Source organism: Aquila chrysaetos, chromosome 13, assembly GCF_900496995.4.
Source record: "Aquila chrysaetos chrysaetos chromosome 13, bAquChr1.4, whole genome shotgun sequence".
In the NCBI taxonomy this organism is placed as follows: Eukaryota; Metazoa; Chordata; class Aves; order Accipitriformes; family Accipitridae; genus Aquila; species Aquila chrysaetos.
The window spans coordinates 2,957,421-2,984,542 of record NC_044016.1 but is presented as its reverse complement, the minus strand read 5'-3'; the positions used below and the strand labels follow the sequence as shown (position 1 = coordinate 2,984,542).

The following is a 27,122-nucleotide window of genomic DNA, read 5'->3' as shown; positions in this document are numbered from 1 at the left end:
GAACTAGTAAGTATTTGAAAATCTGTGAATGAAAAGGAAATATAAAAAGAGAAGATTGTGGTATACTAACAGGTTTGAAAAAACATTAAAAAGATCTCTCTCTAAAAAAAGGCAGTCATAACACGAAGATGAGACTTTTTCACTTCTACCTCTAATATCACATTGAGTAACAATGCTTGAACATCTGGAAACATTTACATTTGATGTTTTAATCAAAATATAACCCTTTTCTGCAACGTAATAAGCACATTCTAACTGAAAAATGCCATCTTACTCACCCTAGCCCCTAAAAATATTTGGTTTATTATCATAAGATGCAGAAATAGCAATTCCAGCATATTAAAAAAAAAAAGTAAAAGGCCATCAAATTATTTTTACTTACACTAGTAAGTCTTTCCTTGCAGTTTTCTTACAAAGATAAAACACTATCTATACATCATATGCACATCTTTCAAAGTTGTTTTGGTCCTATTTTTCACGGTGGTGGTATAAAGGATTTCACTGCAGTGTTGCAATCCTGGTCCTGCTATTCTTGCTTAGCGAAAGCTCCTGGGGAGTTCAACAGGCATCTTCACTGAACAAGGGCTGCCTGATCCAGCCTGCTGCTCCAGTAACGGTGAGCTGGCGACTCTGCTACGGAAGTCTCGCTAAATGGAAGTAACGCGGGTGAATCCTGTGCACGTGAACTTCAGCAACAATGGCGAAGCAGAGACTGGAAGAAGCTGGCCTAGCTCAGAAACGGGAGATCAGTATGCACGTCCCCGCTGCCGCGTCACGTTCTGGATAGAAAAGACTGGAGGAGGGAACGTGCCGTGGTAACGCACCATCCCGGTGCTCAGTCTCAGCTCTCGCCTCCAAAACATGTCAACTTTTCTTCCTCAAAGCCCTCATTTTCCACAAACTCTTCTTCAACTTTGCTGTCGAAGCACTCTTTCACCCGCTCTACTCAACCTCTTAAATCTCTCTCTACTGTTCCACCACAAAGGTCCCTAGCGCTTCCCCACCCCAAACTATCACCTCATTAATAAATGCCCCCAGTACCCCAGTCCCTCGTACTTCAGACTGCCTCCGCTCCTCCTAAACCATTGGCCCGTATCTTGGGCATAAGTCCCATCGAGTGAAATCCCTTCTGGCACCATGCTAACCCAGGTCCTTAAATGCACAACCCCTACACGCGCTGCTCAGCTCTTTCTGTTCTCCCTGTGAGCACGTCAATCCGATTCCCTCCCCATTTTTGCCTTTTCTTTCCAAGCACATGCACATACCAGTATGCAGATTTCATTAGTCACCTCCTGGCTCCTACTCTGGCAGATTTAAAAAACCCAGAATCAACTTAGATTCATCAGAAAACAGCCTGAACAAGATCCTGAGAGCACAGAAAGAAGAAATGGCCAGGAGAAATGGACACACCGTACTTGTCATTCGGTAAGTGAATGAGGAATTGGGGGGCAATAAAAGGCCCAGTAAAGACCAAAGACGTGTTTGCAGGTGTTTTCCTTGGTTTTGTTTTTTTTTTTTAGGAAGGGGTGAATGAGGATGGTCACAGCCATCCATATGGCTACGCTTTTAACTTTTTACTTATTCAGCATGCGATTTTCACTTTACACATGATCCATCGTGTTCCTGGATTCTTAAAGAAACTGGCTTTCTTCATTTAAAGTTACTGAGAAAGTTGCAAACTCTTTCCTTTTATGCGGGCTTTGCCATGGACAGTCCATGTTTTTGTAATCTAGAGGCACTGCAGTATGAGCTACTCTATCTACTCCCAAAAAAGATTGCATGTTAGATACAGCTATAACAAAAGCAATAGCCTTGTTCCTAAGTGGAGCAAGGAGATATGAACATAAATCATCAAATAAGCCACGTGCTGCAGAGACCACTGGCAAGCGCTGAGCAGCCTAGGACTTGCAATTGCAAATCTTAGTCTCTCTCTTAATTCTCTGTACTTCTCTTTACGTTGCTGATGTCATGATCCAGAGAATTATTTTCTTATTCCTTCGTGCGGTTAAACTTTCAAATCTTTCACCTTCCTGAGTTTAATAAGGGTCAGAAAGCAAAGCCGAAAAATCATTTGGTCAAGCTTGAAAGATGTTTAATTTTTACTTTTAGTATATTGAAAAACTGTGTGCTGAACTACTTTTTGTTTAATAGGGTGAGCTAATTACTCGGTTGGAATTCTGTTTATGTCTCTGTGAGGCACAATACTGTCCACTAAAACCACATGAGATCACACTACTAAGCAAAATCCCAGCAAAATTACCTGACGAGAGTCTTAGCAGCAAGATTGTGGTTTGGTTTTTCAAAAGAAGTGGAAAAAATCCAACCATGCTGGGCTTTTGGCTTTGCTTATACTATTAGCTGGAATTGGGTTGGCTCAAGGAAAACTGAAAGAATAAAAAAAATCAAAGCATTTGCCGAGACGATGGGGGTGGCAGGGCTAGCCAGTGCCAGGGGTAGAGGAGGAGGGTGTGGATGTCTGGGGACTGTGGTGACATTTATTGACTGCCCGGGCAAAGCGATCGTTTCTCCTTCTTTTGACACTTCTGATTCAAAATATTAGAGCGCGATGCTTTCATCGGGGATCGACTAATTGACCTACCCTAAAAGCTCTTTTCGACTTTTAACAGGTACGCTGCTACAAAAAGCTGACAAAGTAACAAAAAAGCAGATATGAGGTCACCATAAAGACTGCGACGTTTAGGTACAATCGTATTAGACCAGGACAGAGTGACTGCAAAAGTGAATGGAGCTTATGCCGAAGGAGACAAGCCTGAGAATCAAATTCTCACTCTCACAGAGGCTGGGGACACCGGGGAAGGGCACTTTGACGCCGGGGTAAGGAATAAGCATCCCCCCCAACCCCTCGCCCAGTTCCCTCTGGCTGATGCTTAGAAACGCAGTGATGGGCTCCACAGGAGCTGTGTCCAACCCTGCTCAGCCAGAAAGAGAAATGCTTCTGTCGGGCTTAGAGAAGCAAATGGGAGCACCTCTCTGAAGAATTAATAATGAAAGGAATTAGATGTTTTAAAACACCGTCAGATAGTAGAATTTCGGGTAAACACAGAAAACCAAAGACGTTTAGAGTTACCGAGTAAACATGCTGAAATACCTTCTTATGACATGTAACATCCTTCATTTTGTGAAATCAGCTACTTAACTTCTGGAGAGGCTCCTGGGCTTCCCTATGAAGTCCTTAAGTGGCAGCTCCACCACTTCATTTTTCATTTTCTTTAACAAGACTTGTTTCTCCCGAGAAAGCTGCCTTTTTACACCATCACCCTTTGATTGGGTCCAAGGTAACGTTTTTAAAAACTGGCAAAAGGCGTGATTTTAAAATGCATTCTAAGGAATTGTAGCTGGTACCTCTACAATCACGTTTCTGCTCCCCTCCTTCTTTTAGCCTTCCCTCAAATCAACAGCAAGCCCCTAAATGATATTCCCATATAGGCAGAAATTGAAAGAATAATAAGCATATACATATATGTGCACACGCATACATCTTCAATTTTCCCCTTTAAGAACATACAGTACAGAACATGCAGCATTCTCAATCTTGCACTGCCTCAGTGCACTACAGAGGAGAGTGGTGGCCTGAATTTCTCAGTCTTTTTTGGGGGGGGGGGGGGAGCGGGGGGGGGGGGGAATTAGACCAGACATGTAACTTTAAAAAAAAAAAAAAATAACAAAATGCCTAAGAAAAGCCATTTCTGTGCACGTTGCCTTTTCTAGCAGTTGAGTATTAAAGGGTATTTAGCACACAGTGGGAATTTTCAGGTAAACAATACTATTGTCTCCACTAAGGCTAGCATTGTTAATCACTGAAAAAAAATCCAATAAATCCTAACTACCTCGTGCCTGCAACTAGGTCATCTTGCAGAGAGAGGCAAAGGTTAAGTACAAGATCTGTTTTTTACTTTGCAAAGCTTGTAAATGGCATGGCATGATCGTGCAAATGAAGCAAGGCAAGATGAGAAAATGAAGAAGAATGAAGCTGTATAATCTAATCAGAAGCCAACAAGGGTTTTTCTTTATCTTTTTTTCCTCCCTCGGAGACAAAGGGAGGCTTTAAATCCTTTTAAAGCTGGTGTTTCGCTTTCTTTTACAGCTTTTGGTAAGGCTGAACATATGCATGTCTATTTTGCATGTGTTTATGTACAGGTTCACGCAAGTATGCATGCGAAAAGAAAGAGAAAAACTGTAACGGGGCCGCTTAAAGGGCACTGAAGCAGCTTCCCGTCACTTCAGAAACTAAGTGCCGGAGCACTGTAATTCTTAAGCAAAACCTATTTGCACCTGAAAAGAATTTTCTCTCCGTCCCTTTCCCGGCCGCTACGGTGGGCATTCCTTCCCCTTTCTCAGCCTCTAAAGGCTCTCTTCTTCCCCGCTCCCCCGCCTAATTAGCTGACCTTTGCTTTAGTTCATCGACTTTCCACCAAGGTAATGAATTGGAAGGAGCATGATCATCACCAGCAATTTAAGGAACACACGGGCTCCCCCCAAACACCTCCCCGGGTTCCCTCGGCTCCCAGTCCTGCTTCTCACCGCGGCGCAGGACCCCAGACCCCTACTGGAGTGGAGTGGGGGGGTGTCCCCCCGGGGCTGGGAGGGGGACTGGGGGGGACACGACACCCGGGGTTCTCCCACCCGGGGACCGCGGCGACGGAGGAGCCTCCGGGCTGGGCTTTTCCAACCGGCTCCGTCTGCGACGGGTTGGGGAGCAGGACGGGGGGGGGGGGGGAGGAAGAGCGGGATGGGGGTGCGAGGAAGCTGGGGAGCAGAGGGGGGGGGGACGGGGGAGCTCCTCGTCCCCGAACCTGAAGCGGTCGGGACGACCCCGCACCCCGCCCCGACGGGGCTCCCGGCGGGACCGGCCCCCGCAGCCTTTCTCCCTCCTCCTCGCTCCTCTTCCTCGCCTTCCCCCCCCCCCCCCCGGGCCCGGGGGGGGGGCCGGCAGCCCGCGCCTGACCTCTGCGGGACGGCACGGCACGGTACGGCACGTCGCCCACCCTCCCGTGCAATGTACCGAGCGGTCTTCCAAACCCACCGTGTCCGCCTCGCAAGGAAGCCGGTGACCTGTAGATAGCGATAGGCACTGAATGATGTTTGCTGCTGCTGCCGTGGAAATGGTGAATGTGGTGAGAGCCCAAACTGGAGGCCCCCCACGCCACCCCGAGGAGGCCGCTGAGAGTGAGCGGGACTATCCAGAGCAGGGCCAAGCGGCCCCCGGTGCTGCTGCCGCTGCCGGTGGGTCCCGGCTCCGGGCTGGCCCGGAGGAGCCCCCCCATCCTCCGGTGCACGGCGGGCGTCCTCGGGAGGAGCAGCGGCCCCGGCGAAGGAGGCAAACTTTGGGCAGAGGTGCGCCGGTACACACGCACGCACACGGCGCCGGTCGGAGCTCACCGCACCAGGCGAGCCATCTCTTCCCTTCGGGAAAGCTTACGGGGATCCTTTTCTCCAGGTCTTCTTCTACCCAAAACAATCCGAGACATAGTCAGAGGCGGAGAATCCAGGCGGTACGGAGCCTTCGCAAAGAGGTGGAAGAGGGGAGAAGCCCCGCGCTCAAACAAGCGCTAGTTTCAGCTTTCCCGGGGCTGCTGCTCATTAACAATACTCCACAGTTGCAAGGGCTACGAGAGTGCCAAGCATTCCCCCATCCTCAGTAATCCACAGTGTAGCCAATCATGCCACATCGCTGCTAAGAAAGAAAAAAGGGGATGCCACTCCATCAGCCAGCGCTGGGAAAGCAGAGAAAAAGCAAACTGCTGCTCTTCCCTCCATTCATCTCCAAACTGGTGAGCCCTCACCGAGCGAGCTCTCTCCCGGCGCTTCACGCACCCGCTCGCACACACTCGTACACGCACCCGCACCCGCACACACCCGCACACGCCGCCAGACAATAATCGGGCTGCTCCGGCAATCTCAGTGGTCTATTGACAGTAATACCCGAGGATGTTTTCAGGGAGAAGAGTGCACCCTTATGAAAGAAGCTGGGAAGGGAGGGGAAGGGGGGGGGGATTAGAAAAAAAAATAATAAAAAAAAAAATAACCACGCTCGCGAAGAGCAGGGCTATGCAAATCTGCAGTCTGCAAACAGCAAATCGCTGAAGCTTGGATGCAATGCAGAGGACGAGCCTATGTTAAAGAGGGAGGCTGAGTTCAGCTCCCACACAGCCGCCCTGCCTCTCCCCCTCTCTGCCTTTCGGGAGCCGCGCACTGCCGGAACGCGGTGCGGAGCATCCCCGCACACACCGCGCTTCCCACGCCCCCCCCCCCCCCGCCACCCATCCGCGGCACGGCGGGAGCATTTCCCCTCCTCCGATAGAGTTCGGATGTAGCAGTGTCTTGAAAACCCACTTTCATCTGAAAAAGAACGATTCCGGGGTCTTTTAATTGGCCTAAACTTCGCCCATCAGATGTTGCCCCTCTGTCTGTTCGAGCATCGGCTTTGATTAACCGGTAATTACACACACGGCGCCTAACAAAGAGTTACCGGTTTGAGGGGTTTTTGGTGTTTTTTTTCTTTGTTTTGTTTTTTTTTTTTTTTTTTCCGGCACTACTCAACTACCGCACCTCGGCCGCCCACCGCAGACGTGGCCGCAAACTGGGCTGAAAAATCGTTTCTGGGCTGAAAAATCATTTCTAGGCTGAGCCCCCTCCCCGCCCCAGCTGCGGGGCAGCGCCGGCAGCTCCCGCATCACCCCCCCCCCGCCCCGGGTGTGCGGGGTCCCACCGCGCCGCTCGCCCCGAAAACAGCGGGAAGGGCTACTCTATCCCCCCCCCCCCCCCGGAGCCGAAAGGGGGGAGATGTCACGTTGAAAAGCGAAGATTCGCATCCAAAGGGACAACATTTCGGCCCTCGCCGGGTCTCGCCCCCCCTCCGCAGCCAGCGGCGGGAGGCGCAGCCCCTGCAGTACCGCACCTGGGCACAGCAGGGTGTGTGAGCCGCACGCTGCCGGCTCTCCTCTCCCTCCTCTTCCTCTTTCCCTCCCTTTCTACCTCCCTCCCTCCCCAGTTTCCAGCCTGCCGTAGATCTTGTGCCATGCCTTCAGCAGCATGAGCTCATGGGTGCGGGGTGCGGATGCGTGAAAGGGAGAAGGCGAGCAGTGGGTGTGAGAATGCTTTTTTTTTTTTTTCCTTTTTTTTTTCCTTCCCCTACCTTTCGCGTTCATTTAAACGAAAACCACTGCAATTCGCTGAGGCGCTTTCTAATTCACGCGGACGCGAAGGGAAATCACAACCCTTACTCAGCTGCGGAGGCTTTAGGAAAAAGGCATTTCGCCCCGGCTCCGCTCAGCCCGGGGCGGATTGCCCCCCCCCCAGCGAGAAGAAACGCCCTTCATCGTGGTGTTGCACGGTGAAAAAAGGACCCTGAACACCCCCCCCCCCCGAGCAGGGCTGAGGAAGCGGGACCCCCTGCCCTGGGGGCGATGAGTTTTACCCCCCCCCCCCGCAACCACACCGCAACCTCCCCGCGTCCTCAAAGTTTTACAAAGACCCCGAGGTAAATTGTAAACAGGACTTGGGGGGGGGGAACCCAACACCCCCCCCCCCCCCCAAGGGCCCAAGCCCTTTCTGTGCTTCATGGGCAGCGGGGCAGGCTGTGTCTCCGGGGGGGAAAGCGGTTCTCCAGGGCGGAGGGGGTCTCCTCTACCACCTACCCCCCCCAGCTTGTCCCAGGGAAATGCAGCTTCGAAGGAAGTCAGTGACTTTTCCAACCTGTCTCAAGAAGCCTTAGTGTAAAAGAAGTAAGAAACCCCAATTTTCCAAACTATCAGCTTGCAACTGCCATGCACTGTCACCTCTTAAAAAATAAAGTACAAGAAATTCTCTAAGTTTCGGTGTTAAGGGAAAAGGAAAGAAATCTTAAAGAAACGTCAGCCTGGATTCGCCAACTCTCCTAAAATTAAAGCCCCTGATGTGTACTTCCTATTCATGCAAGTAATATGTGTTAGAAATTTAATCCATAAATACCACTAGGTTTTCTATCAATCTGACTCAGGAAACAAAATATTTCAGTCAGTCACTGGAACCAGTTTTTCAGTAAACTGTTCACACATTGCTGCCGTTTTAGAAACATGCAGTAGTTAACTGACTGTTCTTAATGATTCTAGACATCCTACAGACGAGCAACTTAAAATTGTTATCACTTCTCTGAAATAGGAAGCCGGTATTGCCAACCGTGTAACGATACAGTTGGCAAGGCGGTTGTTCAGAGACAATTTCAGTTGGCAAGTCCTGTCTAGACTAACTTCTGCTCGGCTGTTTTAAGGCCTCCATCAAGAGCTGTATTGTGCTACCTTTTAGTGGGAGTTTCCCCGTTGGCATCCGGGAAAGCATGGCTGGCTCCCCGTTGCAGCGTTCCCGTTAGGCGTAACCGTGCAACAGAGGCTTTCCGCAGATCCCTTCCAGCCCGAGCATAGTTTATTCAACTTTGGTTGAAGGTACGCCTTGGTGTGGATTCAGCAGGACTTTGTGTAAGCGTTCTCCTCTGTGTTGTCGGGTATGTATGTAGCTTGAGCACCTTAATCTAAAGCCTTACTCCATCTGCCATCTACTGTGTCAGGGAGGCCTAAAGTGCTTAAATACCAAGGACAAATGAATAAAATGTTTAGGTACTTCAAAGGTACTTCATTTAATGTTTTACTGAAGATAAAAAGGGTGTTTAAGTGCTCGGCGTTATTAAATGTGTACTATTTATGCAGTGCACACACATAACTGCCACTAAAGTTTCTAGTTTAAATCTGTGTTTGGAGACTACTTAGAGAAGTTTTTTCATCAGATAGATTATAATGGGTCATTTTTAGGTGTTACATTATGACGTTAAACACTACTTAGGGACTGTTAAATTAATGGATTATTTTGCTGCTGCATATCTAAACGAAGAGTTGAGGACACAAAGGCCAATCTCCACAAAGCTATTTAGGCGTCTAACTCTTATTTAAGTACTCGGTTAAAATGTGAAGGGGGTTACTGACGCCTAAGTAAGCATCTCTTTCTGGACCTGGCAATGTGCTCAGCACCTGGTAGGTACTAGCTCTAATTTTAATAACATATGACATTTTCCTGGCTCTGCACTCTGAACCACAGAGACAAACAAGAGGGGGACTATCCGAATTTCAGGGAGGAGAAAGGTGATCTAATGCAGTGCACAGCTGAGAAGTGGGGAGAAGTAATTTGCAGAAAATATCATTAAAAGATTGAAAAGAGAAAGAATAAGAGGAAGGTGAAGAAGGAAGCATCTATCAAAGCAAGTGAAAGGCAGACGGGGACAGGAAGGCAAAAGAAGGAAATTCCAGGAAGTAAAATCCTCTCTTGCGCAGTTTTTTGTGATAACAGCAAGCACTTCTTCCCAATTTGAAGAAAATCTTGGTAGTTAGGTACTTCTAGTCTTTTCCTCTTTTATTTTAAAGGAGGTTGTAGTGAGGTGAGGGTCGGTCTCTTCTATCAAGTAACTAGTGATAGGACGAGAGGAAATGGCCTCAAGTTGCGCCAGGGGAGGTTTAGATTGGGTATTAGGAAAAACTTCACCGAAAGGGTTGTCAAGCATTGGAACGGGCTGCCCAGGCAAGTGGTGGAGTCACCGTCCCTGGATGTATTTAAAAGACAGGTAGATGTGGCACTTAGGGACATGGTTTAGTGGTGGACTTGGCAGTGCTAGGTTTATGGTTGGACTCGATGATCTTAAAGGTCTTTTCTCACCTAAACAATTCTATGATTCTGTTTAAAAAAGCTTAATTGGGTGTCTTAGCACTCAGAGTTAAGCTTTTTAATGAAAAGTAAAAGTTAAAAGCATCTGCAAGTAGAAAACCGATGGTAAGCAGCATTTCTTATTTAAAATACTTGCTTTCTTACCCCCTGCTGACATAAGAGTATGAATCTTTGTTAGTTGAGGACTAGCTGAAGTTGAAATGATCTGGTTTTAATCCCCAAGGGCACAGAATCACATATTCCCAATGCAATCAACATTGTGGCATCAGTCTCTGAAGGTTCACTCAAAGAAGGAAGAAGTGGTACAAAAGAAGGCAGTAAACAAGAGTTTGTGTAAACAAATAAATGTCCCATTGCAGGCAGAGCAAATAAAGTGTGAAAATAAACTATAGTGTTGACAAGGTAGTTTTTAGGATTTCAGAAACCTAGCTCAGTGAAGTTAATTTAATGGCTTTTTAACCCCATTTAACACTTACCCTGTGCAGGTCACATTGGTAGTAAATGTAAGTTTTAATCAAGTTATTTCCACCAAGTGAACTCTGTTAATACCAGTAGGTTCCTACGTTTGTGAGCAAGAATATCCTTAATTGTAAAAACACATCTTTCCCTGGCTGCTTCTAATGCCATTATCCTATAAACACCAAATGCTCCTAAAAAAGATTTATACAAACAAAAAAAGTACTTCCACGAGTATAAGTTACATTACTTCCTCGGGTAAAATGAGATACTCCTTGCTGGTACGACCATATCTTTCTACACCCCGATTCTTGTCAATACAGCTGTATCAGTTAAGACAAACAACTTCGGCGACACCAGCAAAAGTTAAAAGCAGACCATGCCTTAGGCTAGCAGAAGTTGTCAAACTCAGGGCTCCTTTAGGTTAAGTGCTGCCTTATGCAACCAGACTTCTCTGGCCACCTCTGCTCTCCAGAAACGAAATCCTGCACTTAGTGTTGCAACATCCACTCTTAAACTCCCAAAACTCAAGTGCTGTTCAGCAAACTCAGACAGAAAAAAACCGCCACAAATATCTATCTGTATTACAGGGAATCCTGTTCAATGGACACTTTAACACACTTCCTATGTTTTTCTACTATAGCTTTTCTCCACTACTGGGTACGGAATTTCACTTCATTTGAAAACCTGTGGACCTTTTGTGATTACAATTAAGCAGGCCAGGATTGATGTTTATCCTTCCTACAGACAGTGGCTTAGAGAAGAAAACATTCAAACTAATGTTTCCACCTACCACCATAAACTCTGATGAATTTAAGGACCTATACACAGGATCTCCCCATACTAAAAATGTCTGATTTTCAGACACTTCAATGTCTGATAACACTGAGGGTGTTAATTTTCCTTGTTTAAACAGCAGAGAATGTTTCTTTCAAAAGCCAATGAATTGCAAGATACTGAACCAAGGCCTGTCAGCCATGTATAACTGTGGCCAGTTTGTGTCCTAACCCTACATAACTTAGAGCAGAAACCCTTTACTTTAGAAAGGAAACCAATAAACTTTATCATGTGAACTAACTGGAGACTTGGAAGGTAAAAAATATTAGTCTAGGAGAGATGGATGGAGTATTTGTGCAGTCATAAAATACACAGAAATTCCAATTTTTTGTGATCACGTAAAAAAAAAGGGGAGTTTACAATGGAAATACTTAGGCAGCTTTCTCTGTAGTGCAGCTATTCTCTCTGTATGTATAGTTCAAATAAATCCCGGTACAGTTAATAAGTCTTTCTGTCTATAAATCTGTCCATCCAAATAGGCTTAAATCTTCATAATAAATGTTTCTTGACTCTGCGTGTGTAAAGACAGAAATAATCTCTTTCTCTCTATTCCTTGCTGTCAAAAGCAAGCTGATTTTTATTTTGTTTCATTTTATTGAAACCATGCACATAAGCCAGATCCCTTCAATTTAGAACAGAAGGAGCTGGTAGGAGAACATTTTCCAATGGGGAGTTTTGACTCGGAAAGAAAGCTCCCTCTTGGTCTGAAATAGCCCCGGTTGGTCCATCAGTTGTCAGGGCACTTTGCCAAGTCCATCTACCGTTACTTGCATTTAGCCCTGGTTTGACCTGCCTTGAGGAGGATGGCTTATACTTCACTGGGGGTTGTCTTTTGCTGGCTACCAGTGCTGCAATGCCACTTAATTTCATATTTTCTTTTTCTTTTTTTTGTCTAACTTGGCACAAAGGGTGCTAACACTTTGGGTGGGTTCCCCATTTCATTCCAATATAAAACCATAGGAATTAAGGCCAAATTTACATGTATATACATGGAGGTATTTAAGAGATTTGTAGTCTTGTATCAAGCAGGGCAGGCTGTACTCATGTTCTCTCTGGACTGCTGCACGAGCAGTTAATTCTACGGGCAATTAGATTGCTGCAGAACCTGCAAAAGTCTCTCTGATTTCTACGAGTGCTGCTGCACGAATTGGCACTGCATTGCCGCAGAAAAGAGAGATCCCCGACTACAGCTTCAATGCTACTAATATGAACTCCTCAGCAAACACTCCAGCTAGGGACAAAAAAAAAAAACCCAAAACCCAAAAACCACAAAAATACGTTGCAAATTAGTCATCAAGAAGTTTGATGAGATCAGTGACAGATGCCAATAACAGAACCCAGCGTTGTGCTCTTTTGTATCCAGCACAAGCATACAAAGTACATGCAAAGCCTCTTTGTTTATAAAGGCCTCCAGAAATAGGAAAAGTGTGGGTATTGTGTTGTTTGCAGCTCTTGTTCTTGTTTACCATACATAGATTACCTGAAATATTAAATGTCACGTCAAGGCCAAGCCCACACTAGACTCAAAGTGCAACGGCCCTAAAATGGGGAAATTGAGTTTAAAGACCTTGCAAGGCAAAGTTGATTGCCTTTTGTTGATTGCCTTTTTTTTTTTTTTTTTTTTGGTGGGAAGCCCACTGGTAGCCTGGAGAGCCCTAAATGATGTTTGTGGAGTGCCTACATTAGTAATAGTCAAGAATACATCTTTAAGCAGGTTTTCCTGATAGGATTTCTAAGATATCGCCCATCACGATTCATGATCGGTCATCCCCCGCTTCCTGGCCTTGGCGGAGAAGAGGATGTACGGTGGAGTTCTACCTCCTGCCTTCCCTGAACGCATTAGTCCTGTAACAATATTAGCAAAGAAAGGGCTAAGGTACAGCCTGCTACCATTCTGTCCACTCTTCTAGGTCAATATATTGCTTCAGACTCAGACAGCAGCAGTGTTACAAGCTGGCTGTAAAAATAACTACATTTCAAAAGCAGACTTGTAAGAAGACGGCATTAACTTTTGGCATTCATAACTTTAAAATGTCCAAATACTTATGTATCTTTAAGCTTCTTTCTTTTTTTTTCCCCCCAGAAAAAGTGTCACCATTGTGCAGAAACCGTATTTGTTTGTAGCGCCAAGCAAATTTTCTATAGCTGAGTTATGAACCTCTGAACATACAGGTTTAAAATGGAAATGCTGACATAATCTTAAATGTAGTGGCACAAATACTGCCACTACAATAATCCTTGTAATCTAATATATTAGCCCTAGGGGGATGGAGACTCAATTGCTGGTCTCAGACAGCCTTTCTGAGGCTCAATTCAAATTGCATAATTATTCTACATCCTTCAAGTTCTTTAAAATACATTTCAAATGCAGTATTGTACATTCCAAAATATTTGCTCTTCAGAGATTGATTTTGCTTTTTTTTTCCCCCCTTTAAAGAGATATATGACCTCAGAGGCATGTGAAAAATCATTAATCAAGTTTATACTGTGTAACACTCTTTTGTGTGTGAAAGACTTACTTTTTTCCAGATTTCCTCAGTTATGTTGCCAAGGTGATTCCCCTAGAGAGCCATGTGTTTATCTTGACAGGTGTTAGTGAGATCTGCGGAGTCTCAGTGGAATTGTTACTGGTTGCTTTGAGGTACAGTAGAAAACATTAAGTCTGCAAACTAATGAACTTACCTTATTACCTTCTAAATAAAATAAACCACAGAGTAAGTTGGATTAATCTACTAATGCCTTTCTAATGAGTCTTTTATTGGGCATATGGTGTGGTCTTGCTATTTTCCTCACATAGCTAGCGCCAGCAAAAACTCGAAATAAAACCTACACGTATCTCTTCTGTTACATACCAGTATCAAAAACTCGCTATCACAATTATTTTCAGATTGCTATTTTGCTAGCGTAACCTTTGATTATGATTTGCAAGACTAAATGGATTGAAAAAAATAAAAAGCAGTTAGATTAAAAAAAGAATCAGGAGTCACCACTGATAGGAGAAGAGAAAAATACAACTTCTACTGCTGTTGCTAGGGGAAAGATATAAAACACTGCTGCTAACTTATAATTACTTTAAAATGTATTCTGTGACCTGTCCTGACAATGTCAGGGAATCATTAACTAAATATTGTAACTTCTGAAGTTAAATAATCATTCCTTAGTTACAGTCCATTAGTGTTTTCCAGCCCTGAGCTGTAACACGCTACATTTTTGTAATGCGTATTAGAAGCAATAAAACAATAGGAGCTTTTAACAAAAAAGAATGAGTTTTAAGCAACGTGAAACAAGATACCATCATTTTCAGCCAGCTATGCCTTTTGCTTTCAATTGTATTTTCTTTCTCTCTGCGTATGTACAAGATCAGAACACAAGAAAAAACACTCCTTAGCAATATTCATCTTCTGGGAACACGCTGCTGAATTTAGGTATAAACCCATAATGGCATCTCAAAGAATAGCAATATCTCATATACTTCAGCTTTGATACACTATTTCAAATCCTTAATTTCCCTTTTTTCAGTTTCCCACATAAAGTTTTGCTTTGCTTCCATATTTGCAAATGCCCATTTGAGACAAAAAGATCTTTTCATAGCCAAGCTCTCCCCTCCCTTTATTTACTTCAACAACAAATTAGCAGCCAAGTTTTGTAGAGGATAAGAAAATAGATACAGTGAAAACAGAGCGAGAACATAGTTTTTCTTTCCTTCAGCACCAGCAGCCAGAAACAGTATGAAAGCAATGGATCATGAAGAAAAGCAATTTCCTACTTCAGGGATTAAGCAATGCCCTCTTTTGTAATGTTAAATGAAAGTTCTAGTTATTTTTTTTCAAGTAATACTGTTTTTTTTTTTTCCCAATTTAAATAAATAGCCACTAGAGAAGCTCCAGTAGAGTGCCAAACACATCACTTTCTAGCCAATCAATAACACTGATAAAACCCTTTATGTTGTTCTTCTTTGAGCGGCCCTATTGATAGGGCAAGAAAAATTAAGCTACTACAGAAGCCAAAGATAATTAACTTAACAAGGGAGAATATCTGGTGATATATGCGTTCTGTTCTTTTCTGAAGGACAAATATAGGGGATTCCGATGTAGAAAATATACAGACTTTTGCTGAAGCATTCAAATAAAAACAGCTACCTACATTTTACTGTCACAGTACAGGTCTCTCATCCAGTGACACTGTAAAATTAACTACTTTGGTGATGATACATGGCTAGGCTATCAGGTGATGTACCATACCCTCATCTAAAACGTTATCCTACACTTCCCTTTGGTAGTATGGAAAAGATGGGGAAGTTCTGTATCTGCCTCTGTCACAGCTTTTCAAGTGCAATCTCCGGCAAATCACTACAAACCATTAGTCACTTAATAGCTAATTGACAAGTTAGGTCAATGTTATCAGTCACAAGGATAAAGATTATTTGCATGAGTAAGGCTTGGTAGAATTACACCCTTCACTCCAGTGCTGAAAGGTTTCAAAGGCTTTCATCTTCAAGCCCTATTAAACAATGCATTGTAGGATTAAGTCTTCTTCTACACCTACAAGTTTGTAACTATAAAGCCCTAACAAGAACATTCAGTGCGGCCTTAAAGCCGATACTGTGTTTAAAGCACTTAACGATAAATGCCTGCCGATGTTTATAATAATTATGGATGCGTGGGCCTTCCTCAGTTTTAATACAGAGATAAATGGGAATCCTGTAAATATGTGATCAACTTGGCTTAATGGGACAACTTGTATGGGAAAGCATTATCACTGTAAAGAGACTTTGTTGGACCGAGCTCCTTCTCCTTAGCATATATGCAAATAATAGCTGCAACTATCAAGAGATTGGAAACAGAAAATAATTTAATTCATACCTGTGTTTGGGTTTTTAATGAATTACATAAAAACTTTTCCTAGCTAAGACAAGGCACCTGCTATATAATTAAAATGAAGAGTCACAACCAACTTATCTTTTAAAACCAGGTTGTAACAGGAAAGAAAATGCAAGACTTCTCAGCTGCAACTTCATGGCTCTATCAAAACTTGCCTAATTTTACCTATTTATTCCAGTGCATAATAAAAGATGTACTCAGAGAAAAAATATACGATGCATACATATTTTTAAAGGCTTAGAAAGCTAGCAGTTTTCTTTTAACACCCTTGGATCTAATTTTGTTTCTAACAAGTAAAATGAGAAGAATGAGGCCCTAAAAAGGATAATGGTCTGAAACCTGCTCTTTGAATCTTTACAAATGCTAAAACTATCATAAATTTCAATCGAAAATATGGGCGCACTGCTGGCCATCTTTGCTTATACAGTTCAGCGTTACCGCCCCGAAAAGCTTAGGGTTTTTTGTTAGGAAGTTTTCAAAACCCACCATATTGAACCACTAGCCTATAATAGCTCTTCCACATTTAACAGGATGTCAGTTCCTGGAGCTGTTTTTCCTTTGATGCACAGAAAGTACTGCCAGTAATTTTAATCAGAACTATGCCACGCACTGGAGGAAGACAATCACATAATATGAATTATCACGGTTTTTCCATATCCCTGCCTTTCGCAGAACAGTTGTTTTGTTAGTGGAGTTGGTACTGCATATGCTACTGATTTGTGGCTGCTTTGTTTAAAAGAAGCTTAGTACTGGTGTAGTCCTTCTCATCCAGATATATCAAAGTGCTTTATAAAGCAGCGAAAGCAGTGGAGCCAAGAAAAAACTTGCAGTGAAACTTTTTTTTTTCTTTTGGTAACATGAAAAGGTCTCAAATTATTTGTACTGAAAAATAAAGGGAACACATCATGAAAATTAAAGAATCGCATTTTTAAAAATGATTTCATTTTTAAAATGATGTTCTCTTTCATCATTTTTTGTGGTCTTGGTTTAAAAAAATTAAATGCCTTTTCTTTGTCACTATTTTTCTCTCACAAATCTTCTCTCAAATACTTTCTTTACAGAACTGCCTCTGAACCTACAAGTAGTTAATTCCTATAGCTCAAACCAGGGCACTTTACTCAATAAAACTCCTCCTCTAAGTAATGCCCTGAAAGTCTTCACCTTGTTTTCACTCAATTCCTACTCAAGGAACACAAAAGTGCTGAAGGAAGATTAAATATTATGATATAAACTTACAATACTTGGTACTAAGAACCTCAGTTGCCATTTACTTTGCTCCTGTAAGCTAGCTTTAATGAACATATAATTGTTCTACCCTAAATATTAATCCCTGTTGCCAGATTTAAACTTACAATATTAGTGATAAAGCTCAGTGTGAGATACGGGCACACCACCTGCATCAGGTCAAGTGGTAGGAGATAAACCGTCGGTGTCATGCACCGAACAGGGATACAGTTTGTGCATTGGGTACGTAACAGGGCACGTGCTCTACATTTTGTTGCATAAAAGGGGGATATGCCTGCCTTTTATCACATAACCTAACACAAAACTTGGGACCAGGATCCCTGTTTCTTACCATCCCACTGTAGCAGAAAACAGCATTTGCATTTGCGTCGTATCGGACAACGAGCAACCCCCGTTTGGCTAAGAGTGAACTTCTACATCAGAATTACAATCACACAAAGGGTTTATGAATTACAACGGACCCAAAAGCAATGCTCGTATTGCCGCATACCTTTGAGCTCCGCTATGCGTGCCGCGGTTGAAAGCCACAAAGTGAGAGTTGAAGGACAGGTTGTTGGATGGTTTCAGCCAAAATCCCATTGACCTGAATGGAATTTACATAAGCCAAAGACCTGGACGCTACCTCAGTGTTAAAACATTGCAGCAAAATCAATATGAGCTATAAATTATTAGAAGCCATTTTTAATTCTCACCTACTTCACACTAATGATCAATTTACTGTTAACGCAAAAAGAGATTTAGAGCAATGTTTATGCCATTAAACTAAATATCCATTAGATATACAGTATATCCCACAAGTGCATTTGCTTCTTGTGGAATTCCTCCAGAACACTGGATCTATATACAATATAATATAATTATATTTAACTGGTAATGAGCTATTGAATTGCACAGCGGGAAATAGCTTACAACCTTAAAAACTTCTAAAGTAACTTCTCTAGTCAAGATGGGCTTCAATGATACAACTCGGTATATGAAAAAGCTTTTTGTTCTATAAAATGTATCACTGTTAGTTTGCACTTCTTTCATTTTTTTCATCAAAGGAGATTTATAATGTGTAAGCAATACAGTAAAGGCTTTCTTCCACTAAAGAAGCTCAGAAATAAGCAGATTCACATGATTCGTTTTCCAGAAAGAAAATTCTAATTATGCATTTGAAGAAGTTTGCTTCTTCCTTTCCAGTACTGCTACAGTTCGGGAAAACGTTGGTTGTAAATATGACTAGCAGCAGGGAATTCCTGTGTCACTACTCACTACAGACTCAGGTGGTAAACAACAGTTAAGTTTTTGTTAATTTATTTAGAATCTCTAATTTAATCTCCTCATATGAAAAGGACAAACTGCTGCACCGCTGAGGTTTTTGGTCACAGTGATGAGATCAGCAGATATTTCATCAATGTTTAGCTATACATACATAAACCTCATTAGGAAATTTTCTGACATAGGTGACTATAAACACGAGGACTGAGAAAACCCAGAGCATTAACACAAACCTGGCCGTTAATCTGCAATGCAAGATTTCTCTCCTGATAAGAAAGAGTACCAATTTTCCGGTGGCTGGTGAATAGGAAGAGTCAAGCACTCTGATGAGTAAATGTTGATCACTGATATCTTGCTGTGGTAGAGAGCAAATGTATTTTTCTTCAAGATGAGGACTTTTTTCCATATCTTTTCAGTTGATCAATCTTCAATAAACCTTGATCATATTTATCTAATAGGTATGTGGGAGGATAAAAGGATCAGTGGTACTTTTCTCTTTAGTTGCCTAGTTTTAGTGTGAGCCTCCACGCTTGAACGTGGTTCAGGGTGACACCGTGAGTCGGCATCTGCTCACAGCATATTGGAATGTACAAACACAAGTATAGCCTGCAAAAACGTGAAGTAATTCTTCCCTTCAGCTCAGCATTAATAAAGCCTCAGCAGGAATACCGGGTACAAATTTGGACGTTACACTCCAGGAAGACATGAGACAATGGAGAGAAATGTGAGGAGAGCAACATGACCAGAGTCTGGAGAACACGAGCTGTGATAAAGCTTGAAAGAATTAGGCTAGAGAAGGGACAACTGAGATGGAACATGATAATAGCCTTCGAATACATGAAAGGCTGTTTCAAAAGAATAAGGAAATAACCTGTTCTCAATAACAATGATGGACAGGACAAAAAGAAATGTGCTAAATTGCAGCAATTAAGATTCAGGTTAGATATTATGAAAACCTTCTCAACAGCAAGGATAGGGAACCGCTATGAAAGATCACCTAGAAGCCAGTGGAGTCTCTACTGTTAGAATTTTCTCAGAACAGCATAGACAAAAGTCTTTCTAGAGCTACTCAAATATAATTGATTAACTTTTCAGGACTGGGATGATGTCCTGCAGTCCTTTTTGTCTTTATATTTCTATGAATAGGACTCCTGCATGCTATCGTTTGTGCTGGAAACTGTTAAACTTCAGAAATGAAAATATTCTCCTCTAGGCCTCCCCTTGCCCAGAGCTGGTGCAGAAATAAGTAGGAGTAAACTTCTTACCAACACCCTCTTTTGCCCCATATGTGATGTTACTAGAGATGACAGGTCTATTTGCCTGTTTGAAGCGTTTCTTAGAAAACAAAAATGAGAATAACCAACCTTATCTAGGCCAATAGTAAACAAATGAATAGGAAAGCAAATATCACTTCACCTTAAATTCCTCTTCTAGATCACAAAACATAACAACTCCAAATGAATTTAAGAAAGAAGAAAATACATCAAGTACAAAGATTTTAGATGAGTAGAAAAGAAAGCAAGCTGCATCGTCCACTTTGGTTTTAGAAGAATATCTTGTGATATATGAACTTTTAGCTGACATACACACATACGTACGTATGTGCGTGTGTGTGCTTGCCAGCTTTTAACAATGACAAAAATTGTCATGATTAGACCTTATTTCCTAAGGCTGGACCATATTATTTACCATGACCTGTAACGTGCATGAGTTTCAAACACTGTCATGCTCCTGGACTCAGTGGGCTCAATAATATTCATTAAATAGTCCGTTCTCATGGGATTTAACCTTCAATCATGTTATTTAGGAAAACTTCCATTTCAAATCTTTTTTAATTCTCCACTGAATTACAATATTTCATTGAACAATATTCTCAACATCGTGCTCTAAATGACTTTTTTTCTTTGTAGCTTAACCCTGAGTGGTTCAGAGAGTTGGATACCGTGGTGTCCTATTTGAACTTACACGCAGCCACTTACACGTACTAAATGAAGAAGCACCCAATGAACAGATCTGGACAACCACGCATGAAACTTTCAAAAGTGAACTAAAACATGACTGAAAAAACTTACTTTAAAATTTCAACTTAAAGCTTGAGTAAAATTTGCTTGCAATAGCTATGAGGGAGAAAACTGTGGTCTCAGCACAGGAGAGGGTTAGGTTTATGATCTATTGTTACTGAGGATAGGAAGGAGTAGAAATTCCCTGTCCCTTCCTAAAATTACATCCCTATAAATCTCCATCTGTTACACCCTTGACAAGTCTCCTAGTATTCATAATTTCTTCTTTCTCTCCCTGGTAAGTTGCACTGATATGAAGAGTGAGACAATATCTCCTGAGCAAGTTCCTGCTGCTTACATCCCCCTTTGGAGAAAACTTTGCCTTTTTGCTAGTATGTAAAGTATCTCAAGATTTGTCCTTCATTTATTAAATTCATTAGAGATCATCATGACTATTGAATTTCTTTTCAGCAGGACACTCTCTTGTCAGTAATTCCCCATCCACTGTTCTTCAAAGAAACAATTTCCTTTGATCCATATTGTAACTGAATCCCCACAACTTAAAAATAAACCTGTTGCAGCTTACTCCACTGCTGATAGCTGCATTTCCATTCAAAAAAATTACATCAAAATATACTTCTCAAGCACGTGAGTCTTTCCTGACACCTTTTCCGTTACCTTCCTGCTTCACAGTACTTTTTTGCAATTTTCTAAATACAGATTTTAAACCAATTAATCTTGGTTTACGGTTCTATTCCAGATTCTTCAGCATGATAATACATCTAGAAACTATAAAGCATCTAAATAATACAAGAATTGTGATGAAAAAAGTGAGAACAGTTGGAACCTCATTATTATCTAATCAAATTCACAACTGCAATGTCATACCCATCAAATTCAAGAATCAGCATCACTAGAGGAATGTGAAAAACCTATCCAATAGGATGCCATCATGAGATCTAGGAAATACTGAAGGCGTATTGAAGGGATGTTCAGAAAGTACAACCAGAGAACAAAAAGAAGCAGAGGACCCAAAAACAGAAATCCGTAGTATAATACAAAATGAAAGCTAGGAACATTTGACTTATCAGACAGTAATTCTACCAATGGACTCAAGCGACTGCAGAATACATGACAGCAAAATCTGGTAATTCACGATTATTTATTCTCTTAATACACTTATGAAATAGATGTTTCAATTTAGTGCTGCTCTTCTTGAAAAGGAAAGTGAACCTTTTTCCACCATATTTCAGAAAAGCTTCAGGACTGAAATGGAATACATTTCAAATGGAAAGATCAAAGTGATCTTGTTCCATCCCAGAACGCATAAAGTTAAAGAAATTAATTATTTTATTCTGGAAGCATTCTGATCCCAATTTCTTATACATAGGAAGCTTGACTTTTTGCCAAGATGCATGAAAAAGCATACAGTTTCATTGATTCATAACAGTCCAATTATATATAATCTTTGCTTACTGCTCCTGAACAAGGACAATTTTTATGTCATTATTTTCCTTCTGGTTTTCAGCAAGCCAAGCATCACTTGTTTCAACAGAACATCATTATAGGTTGCTTTTCTCTCCAAATACATTTTCCAGTGGATCGTATTAAAAATAATAATAAAAAAAAGACAACACAAACCCAACCAAACAAGCAAACAAACCTTCCAAAACCAACACGCACACACACACCCCAGCAGTACAACTGGGTTGCATTGCTTACCCTCCTATCAAAAAAAGGCTTCTCTCCCTCCCTGAGAATTCCCCTAGCCTGCAGGGTGAATATTGACTGCTGCGCAGATCACCATGGGGAAATGAAAGGAGAAGGACAAAGAGTGTGAGTGTGTGTGTGGGTGTACACGCTCGCTCACACGCGTGTATGAGAGACAGAAAAGTAAAAGCTCTATATTTGGGTTTATGTTTCCTTTGCAACATTTCTGAGGTTCTCAGCAGTCCCCAAGAAAGCTTCTGCTCATATGCTTTCCTGATTAAGGCAACAAATATTGAAGTAATCTCATATTCATAAGTAATTTACTAAATGAAAAAAAGTAGCCATTTTTAGAAAGACTTTAGCTAAATAATCATGGAATACTTAGGATGGGTCCAGTCTCCTTTACTAAATAAACAGTTTATTGCAGCTTTCTGAAACATCTATAATATACTTTAAGCATCCAGACCTACTACCGCATGATTAACACTATGAAATTGTATTTTCAGAACAGTCCACTAGAAATTACTTTTTTTTTTTTTTTTTTTTTTTTTTTTAGCCTAGAATGGTTTACAGGTAACAATGTTGCTAGCAGATTTAAAATCTTGCCAGGACCTGTAATTGCATCAATCTCCTCTCCACCCTCTGTTTTTAAGGTTTCCTAAGCTTTGATTTCAGGAACCTCTCACTTACTCATTTACAGCAATGCGAAGTAGTATAAAACACAAAATTATTCCATGTACTGATATAATTCTATAATCCTCCATGGAGAATGACATGTATACTTTTGTAAAATATGGTCGCTAAATTACATCTTTATGTTCTTCAGAGATGTAGTATTTCCTTGAATTTTAAGTGTGTTTAATTATTTCCTATTGCTATACTGCTTTTTGCCATGCACACCCCAACTAATAAATGTTACTTATCCTAAAAGTGAAATATTATCCCCATTTTCAGCTAGATGGAATTGCAGTCTAAATTAAATGAGGGTAATAGGAAATTACTATTTTCAGATTACAAGATTAAGAAAAGGAGCTCAAATCACAGCTAGAATAAGAATTTTAGGAATTAAGACTAAAATATACATAGCCAAATGTCAACTGATGCAAGCCAACATACATACACTGATTTCAACACAGCAGTAACAGTTTATATGTGAGGAGCCACCGGTTGGTAAGTTAACAAAGTACAAGCATAAAGCCCATTTTGGTAAGTATTAAATATGTCTGTTAATGCAGGAAACAAAATCTTTGCATTACACTTGAATAGGCAAACTGCCTTTCTGCAGAAAGGCAAATGCAGAAAAAAAATTAAGTCAAATGCTGGCCATAATCTAGTTTTATCTAATTCTAATACCATGCAGGTAATATCCCCAAGAGAAAAGTTCTTCTGGCTTTACAAACTAATACAATGTCATTTGAATTGAAAGGCAGACAGTCGTGCCATGACAAAATACCTATCTATTTGTAAAACAACGTAAACCGAACTGTATTTCAACAGGCTGCAAGCTGCATGACCAGGCTATCTTTCAGCAACAATCTTTCCAAGTTTCTCTTCGCCCCTTCTTTTTTTTTTAATTTTCTTTTAAAGATTTCCTGCTTATTTGCTATACAGTCTGCAAGCCTAACTGCTGCAACTTCATTAATGAAAGGGTTTGGTCTTTATTTGGGGGGTGGGTTCGTCTGTTTGTTTGTTTGTGCTGTTGGGACTTTTTTGTTTGGTTTTGGTTTGGGTTTTTTCTTTAAGTTTTCTTTTAATCTGTAATTTAGATGGCCAAATTCTTCTTCAAGTACAGAAACATACACAAGGACACTGGGGTCAGGGAGCGGTTCAAAGGGCTTGGTGGTTCCATTCAGGTCTACGGGCTCAACTTCCCTGGCCACAGAAAGGGAGGCACAGGCAGGACTGGTGTACCCCGAAGGGTCAGGATGAGAGATCTCATCCTGCAAGAGAAATGACCTGAGCTGTAGATGGGAACGCTCCCGAGTTCACTACTTGGATGCAATCTGAATTACAGGCATTCCCACTGTTATTCACACAGTGGTGGTGTTTTCAATGTTCTTAATTTTATGTTCAATGCCCTAAGTTAAAAGTTTCTCTTTGTATGTATATTCAAATTAACTCTGAAAGTGTAGTGGGGTGAAATGCAGCTAGAATAGACAAGAATCATCTGGGCTTAGCCAAAACAACAGGCAAGCATTCTACCTTTCATTTGGAAATGAAAAATCAACCCAAGTTGCTTGACAGGTTTAGAAATCATAGCAAACCATTCAGGGATTATAGCCTTAAATTTACATTTGGATATGAAGCCCCTCCGCAAGGCAAGTGACTGGGGCTTACAAATTGTGTTAAGAAACTTTCTAATAAACACATTTGATATTTTACTACCATAGAACAATCTGACTATAAATCGTTGTAGACTATTAAGGTGTTGGAGTCCAATGATAATGTAGTCACAACCACAGATTAACTAACTGTTGGGTTTTGTTCTGTGAAGCTTCTGTTCCTGAATTCAGCACCGTCACTCCATTAGCAAAGCGGTGCTCTCCTCTCCTGCCACATGAAATACAAAGTATTGGGAATAAGTTCTGAAGGATTGCACAGGGAACGAAAATAACTATCCACTTCTGCTTTCCATCACCTCCACGTGATAGCAGTTTGTGTATGCAAGAGACCTGATGGAAGCACGCCAGACAGTAAAGAGGGAGGGAGAGGAAACTCCGCAGCACTTCTCAGCCAGGTTTTGGGGGAAGAGATATTGATGGGCATTCCCATTTGATGGCTTTCAGTGGTTTGCACGACTTTTGAGTAGAGATGATTCGGGCTGGAGTCATCATTTGAAGCCTAGTGGGTCTGATTTATCCTTTAAGAACATCTGTACTCAAAAATTATGTTCCTGATTCATTCCATTAGGCTATTTTCACAAATGCTTTCTTGCGATGTTTTTGAAAAATTAGGAGCTTTCGTTTGTCAAGTAAGTTCTGCTCATTTGTCATACAGTCCTACTGCCTTTCTTGTACACGCTCGCTCTCATACTACTTCTCATACAGAACCAGTGACACTAGCACCGATGGTAATGACACTGGCAAACATGCATACAGAATTAAGCTAGAATGTGCTCCACACTGGCTAGCATTAGTACTGGCATCTTGGTTATTCCTCTCCAAAGGAAGTAGAGAAAAAGGCCTTTCCTCCCCTCTCCTTAATTACCTTTCTGTTTTCTACCGTAAGTAAATGCAGCATATATATAAAAAAAAAAAAAAAGCAAAAGTGAAAGTCAGGTTCACCTGCAACTCAGTTAGTGATGCTGAAGGCTAAAATGATATAAACAGAATGAACAAATAATAAACAACAGCTCTCTTTAAAGGGCATATTTTATTTTTTCTAACGGCATTTTTCAAAGCAGCCCTATTAATTTTTATGGTATTTTAAAATCTTCAAATAATTGCAAACCAGTCAAAACCATTATGAATTCCAAGGAGGTTTTGAATTAAGGAATGAGTAAGTTTGTATTATAAAATATTTTACCAAATATCAACTGTGAACAATAAATATCGAACAAACCATGGTATTGAGGGATTTGTAATGAATCTAGACAAAAATATTAAACAGTTAGTAATTTCTTATACTTGTATTTGTTTTAAAAGGTAATATGGAAGCATTTAACTTGATTCCCACTCCCTTCAACTCGGACACACACAAACACAACCAAATTTTAACCAGTCACTTCAGGGAGATGATGCTGAATAGACCACTCTGGAAAACTTGACAGAGAATAGATACAAAGGCAAGTGCTTAAAAAGCCAAAACAATAGGTCAAGTCTAATCTTTACCTACGTGAATTAGGGTTTCAAGATTGAGCGCGATTTGTTTTAGAGCAACAATGAAAGCCGTATCACTGGTGCTGAAAGGAAAATATACGGAAGAATACTTTTATCTATCTACACTGCAAGATACCAAAACACAAGTTGCACAAATTGATTCAGTCTGCGTCAGAGAGGTGAAATGCAATGGCATCCTTTTATCAGCTAACCAGCCTGTGATAACCTTGAGAGGAGTTACTTGAGAAAAGATGAGGGCTGCTTCTTTTACGCTTTGTCCACAGGCAGAGGTTTAGGCATTAGTAAGTCCTGGCTTGACTATGGAAGTACCCCACTAATCAGGCCACCTCTGAGTATCCTATCTGGGAGCAAGACTATCGTGAAATATCTCCGAGCAGAAGCACCCACCTTTGAAGCAGCGTTTGCCTCTGCAGCCATATGGAAGTTAGGGCTATTTTCTGTCGCTGCAAATAGAACTGAGCAAATAATTGACTTGCTGGCTTTTTTCCAAAGTCAAAAGAAACGGTTGTTGTGGTTTATCTAAAACAATTTTTCCTAGCCAAATAAAAACACTTAGTATTTTATGATTTTAGGTTTCGTTGCACTTTCAAGGTTTTAAAAATGCTGCTTTGGAAATAAGGTTTTTAAAAGCTGTGATTTAAAAAATAAATATGACATTATTTTAGCTGATGTGATTTAAACTCATTTACACAAACTAATGAATTGTTTCAGCTGGGAGGAACTCTAACCCCTCTCTTCAGCTAACAGACTTTCCAGCATTTGGGAGCACTAGCTGTAGATTCTGGACTTTACTTGGCCTACTGGATTTCTGCAGGGTAGGTGGGCCTTTGATGGTTCAAATTTGCTTGTGATTGTGAACATTTGTTCCTTTATTGTCTTTGATGATATAACCATCCACACTAATTTTGGATATAATTGTAGGTAAGCATGGTTTTTGACCATCTGTTGCAGTATCTATAAAAAGATTTGTTCTTGTATAATACATTTAAATTTCAATAAATAAAGTTAAAGAACTAAGAACATGCCTGTAAAGGAATTTCTATGGGTTTAAAACATGTTCACTTTACTCATATAAACAGACCTATTATTTTGAAAGTGGTTTGCATGTAATATACTGCACATTTTGTGGTTGTTGCATGGTATATGTAATATTTCAGTGTATGTGACATAGGTCTCCTCCTCTCCCC

General features: G+C 41.3%; 1 protein-coding gene across 32 annotated transcripts in view; it reads right to left on the bottom strand.

Annotated features, from left to right (window-relative positions):
* NRXN1 (neurexin 1) overlaps window positions 1–27,122 on the bottom strand; it is a 724,516-nt gene that overhangs the window by 278,014 nt on the left and 419,380 nt on the right. For 2 of the 32 annotated variants that reach the window (XM_030035103.2, XM_030035105.2), the window contains exon 1: window positions 5,045–6,171. The exons of 28 other annotated variants lie outside the window; for them this stretch is intronic. In XM_030035103.2, the coding sequence (XP_029890963.1) occupies window positions 5,045–5,285 (241 nt within the window). In that variant the 5' untranslated portion in view covers window positions 5,286–6,171. Of the gene's footprint in view, window positions 1–5,044; window positions 6,172–27,122 lie in introns of those variants that run through there. 2 more of the 32 variants (XM_030035104.2, XM_030035102.2) reach the window with 2 other exon arrangements.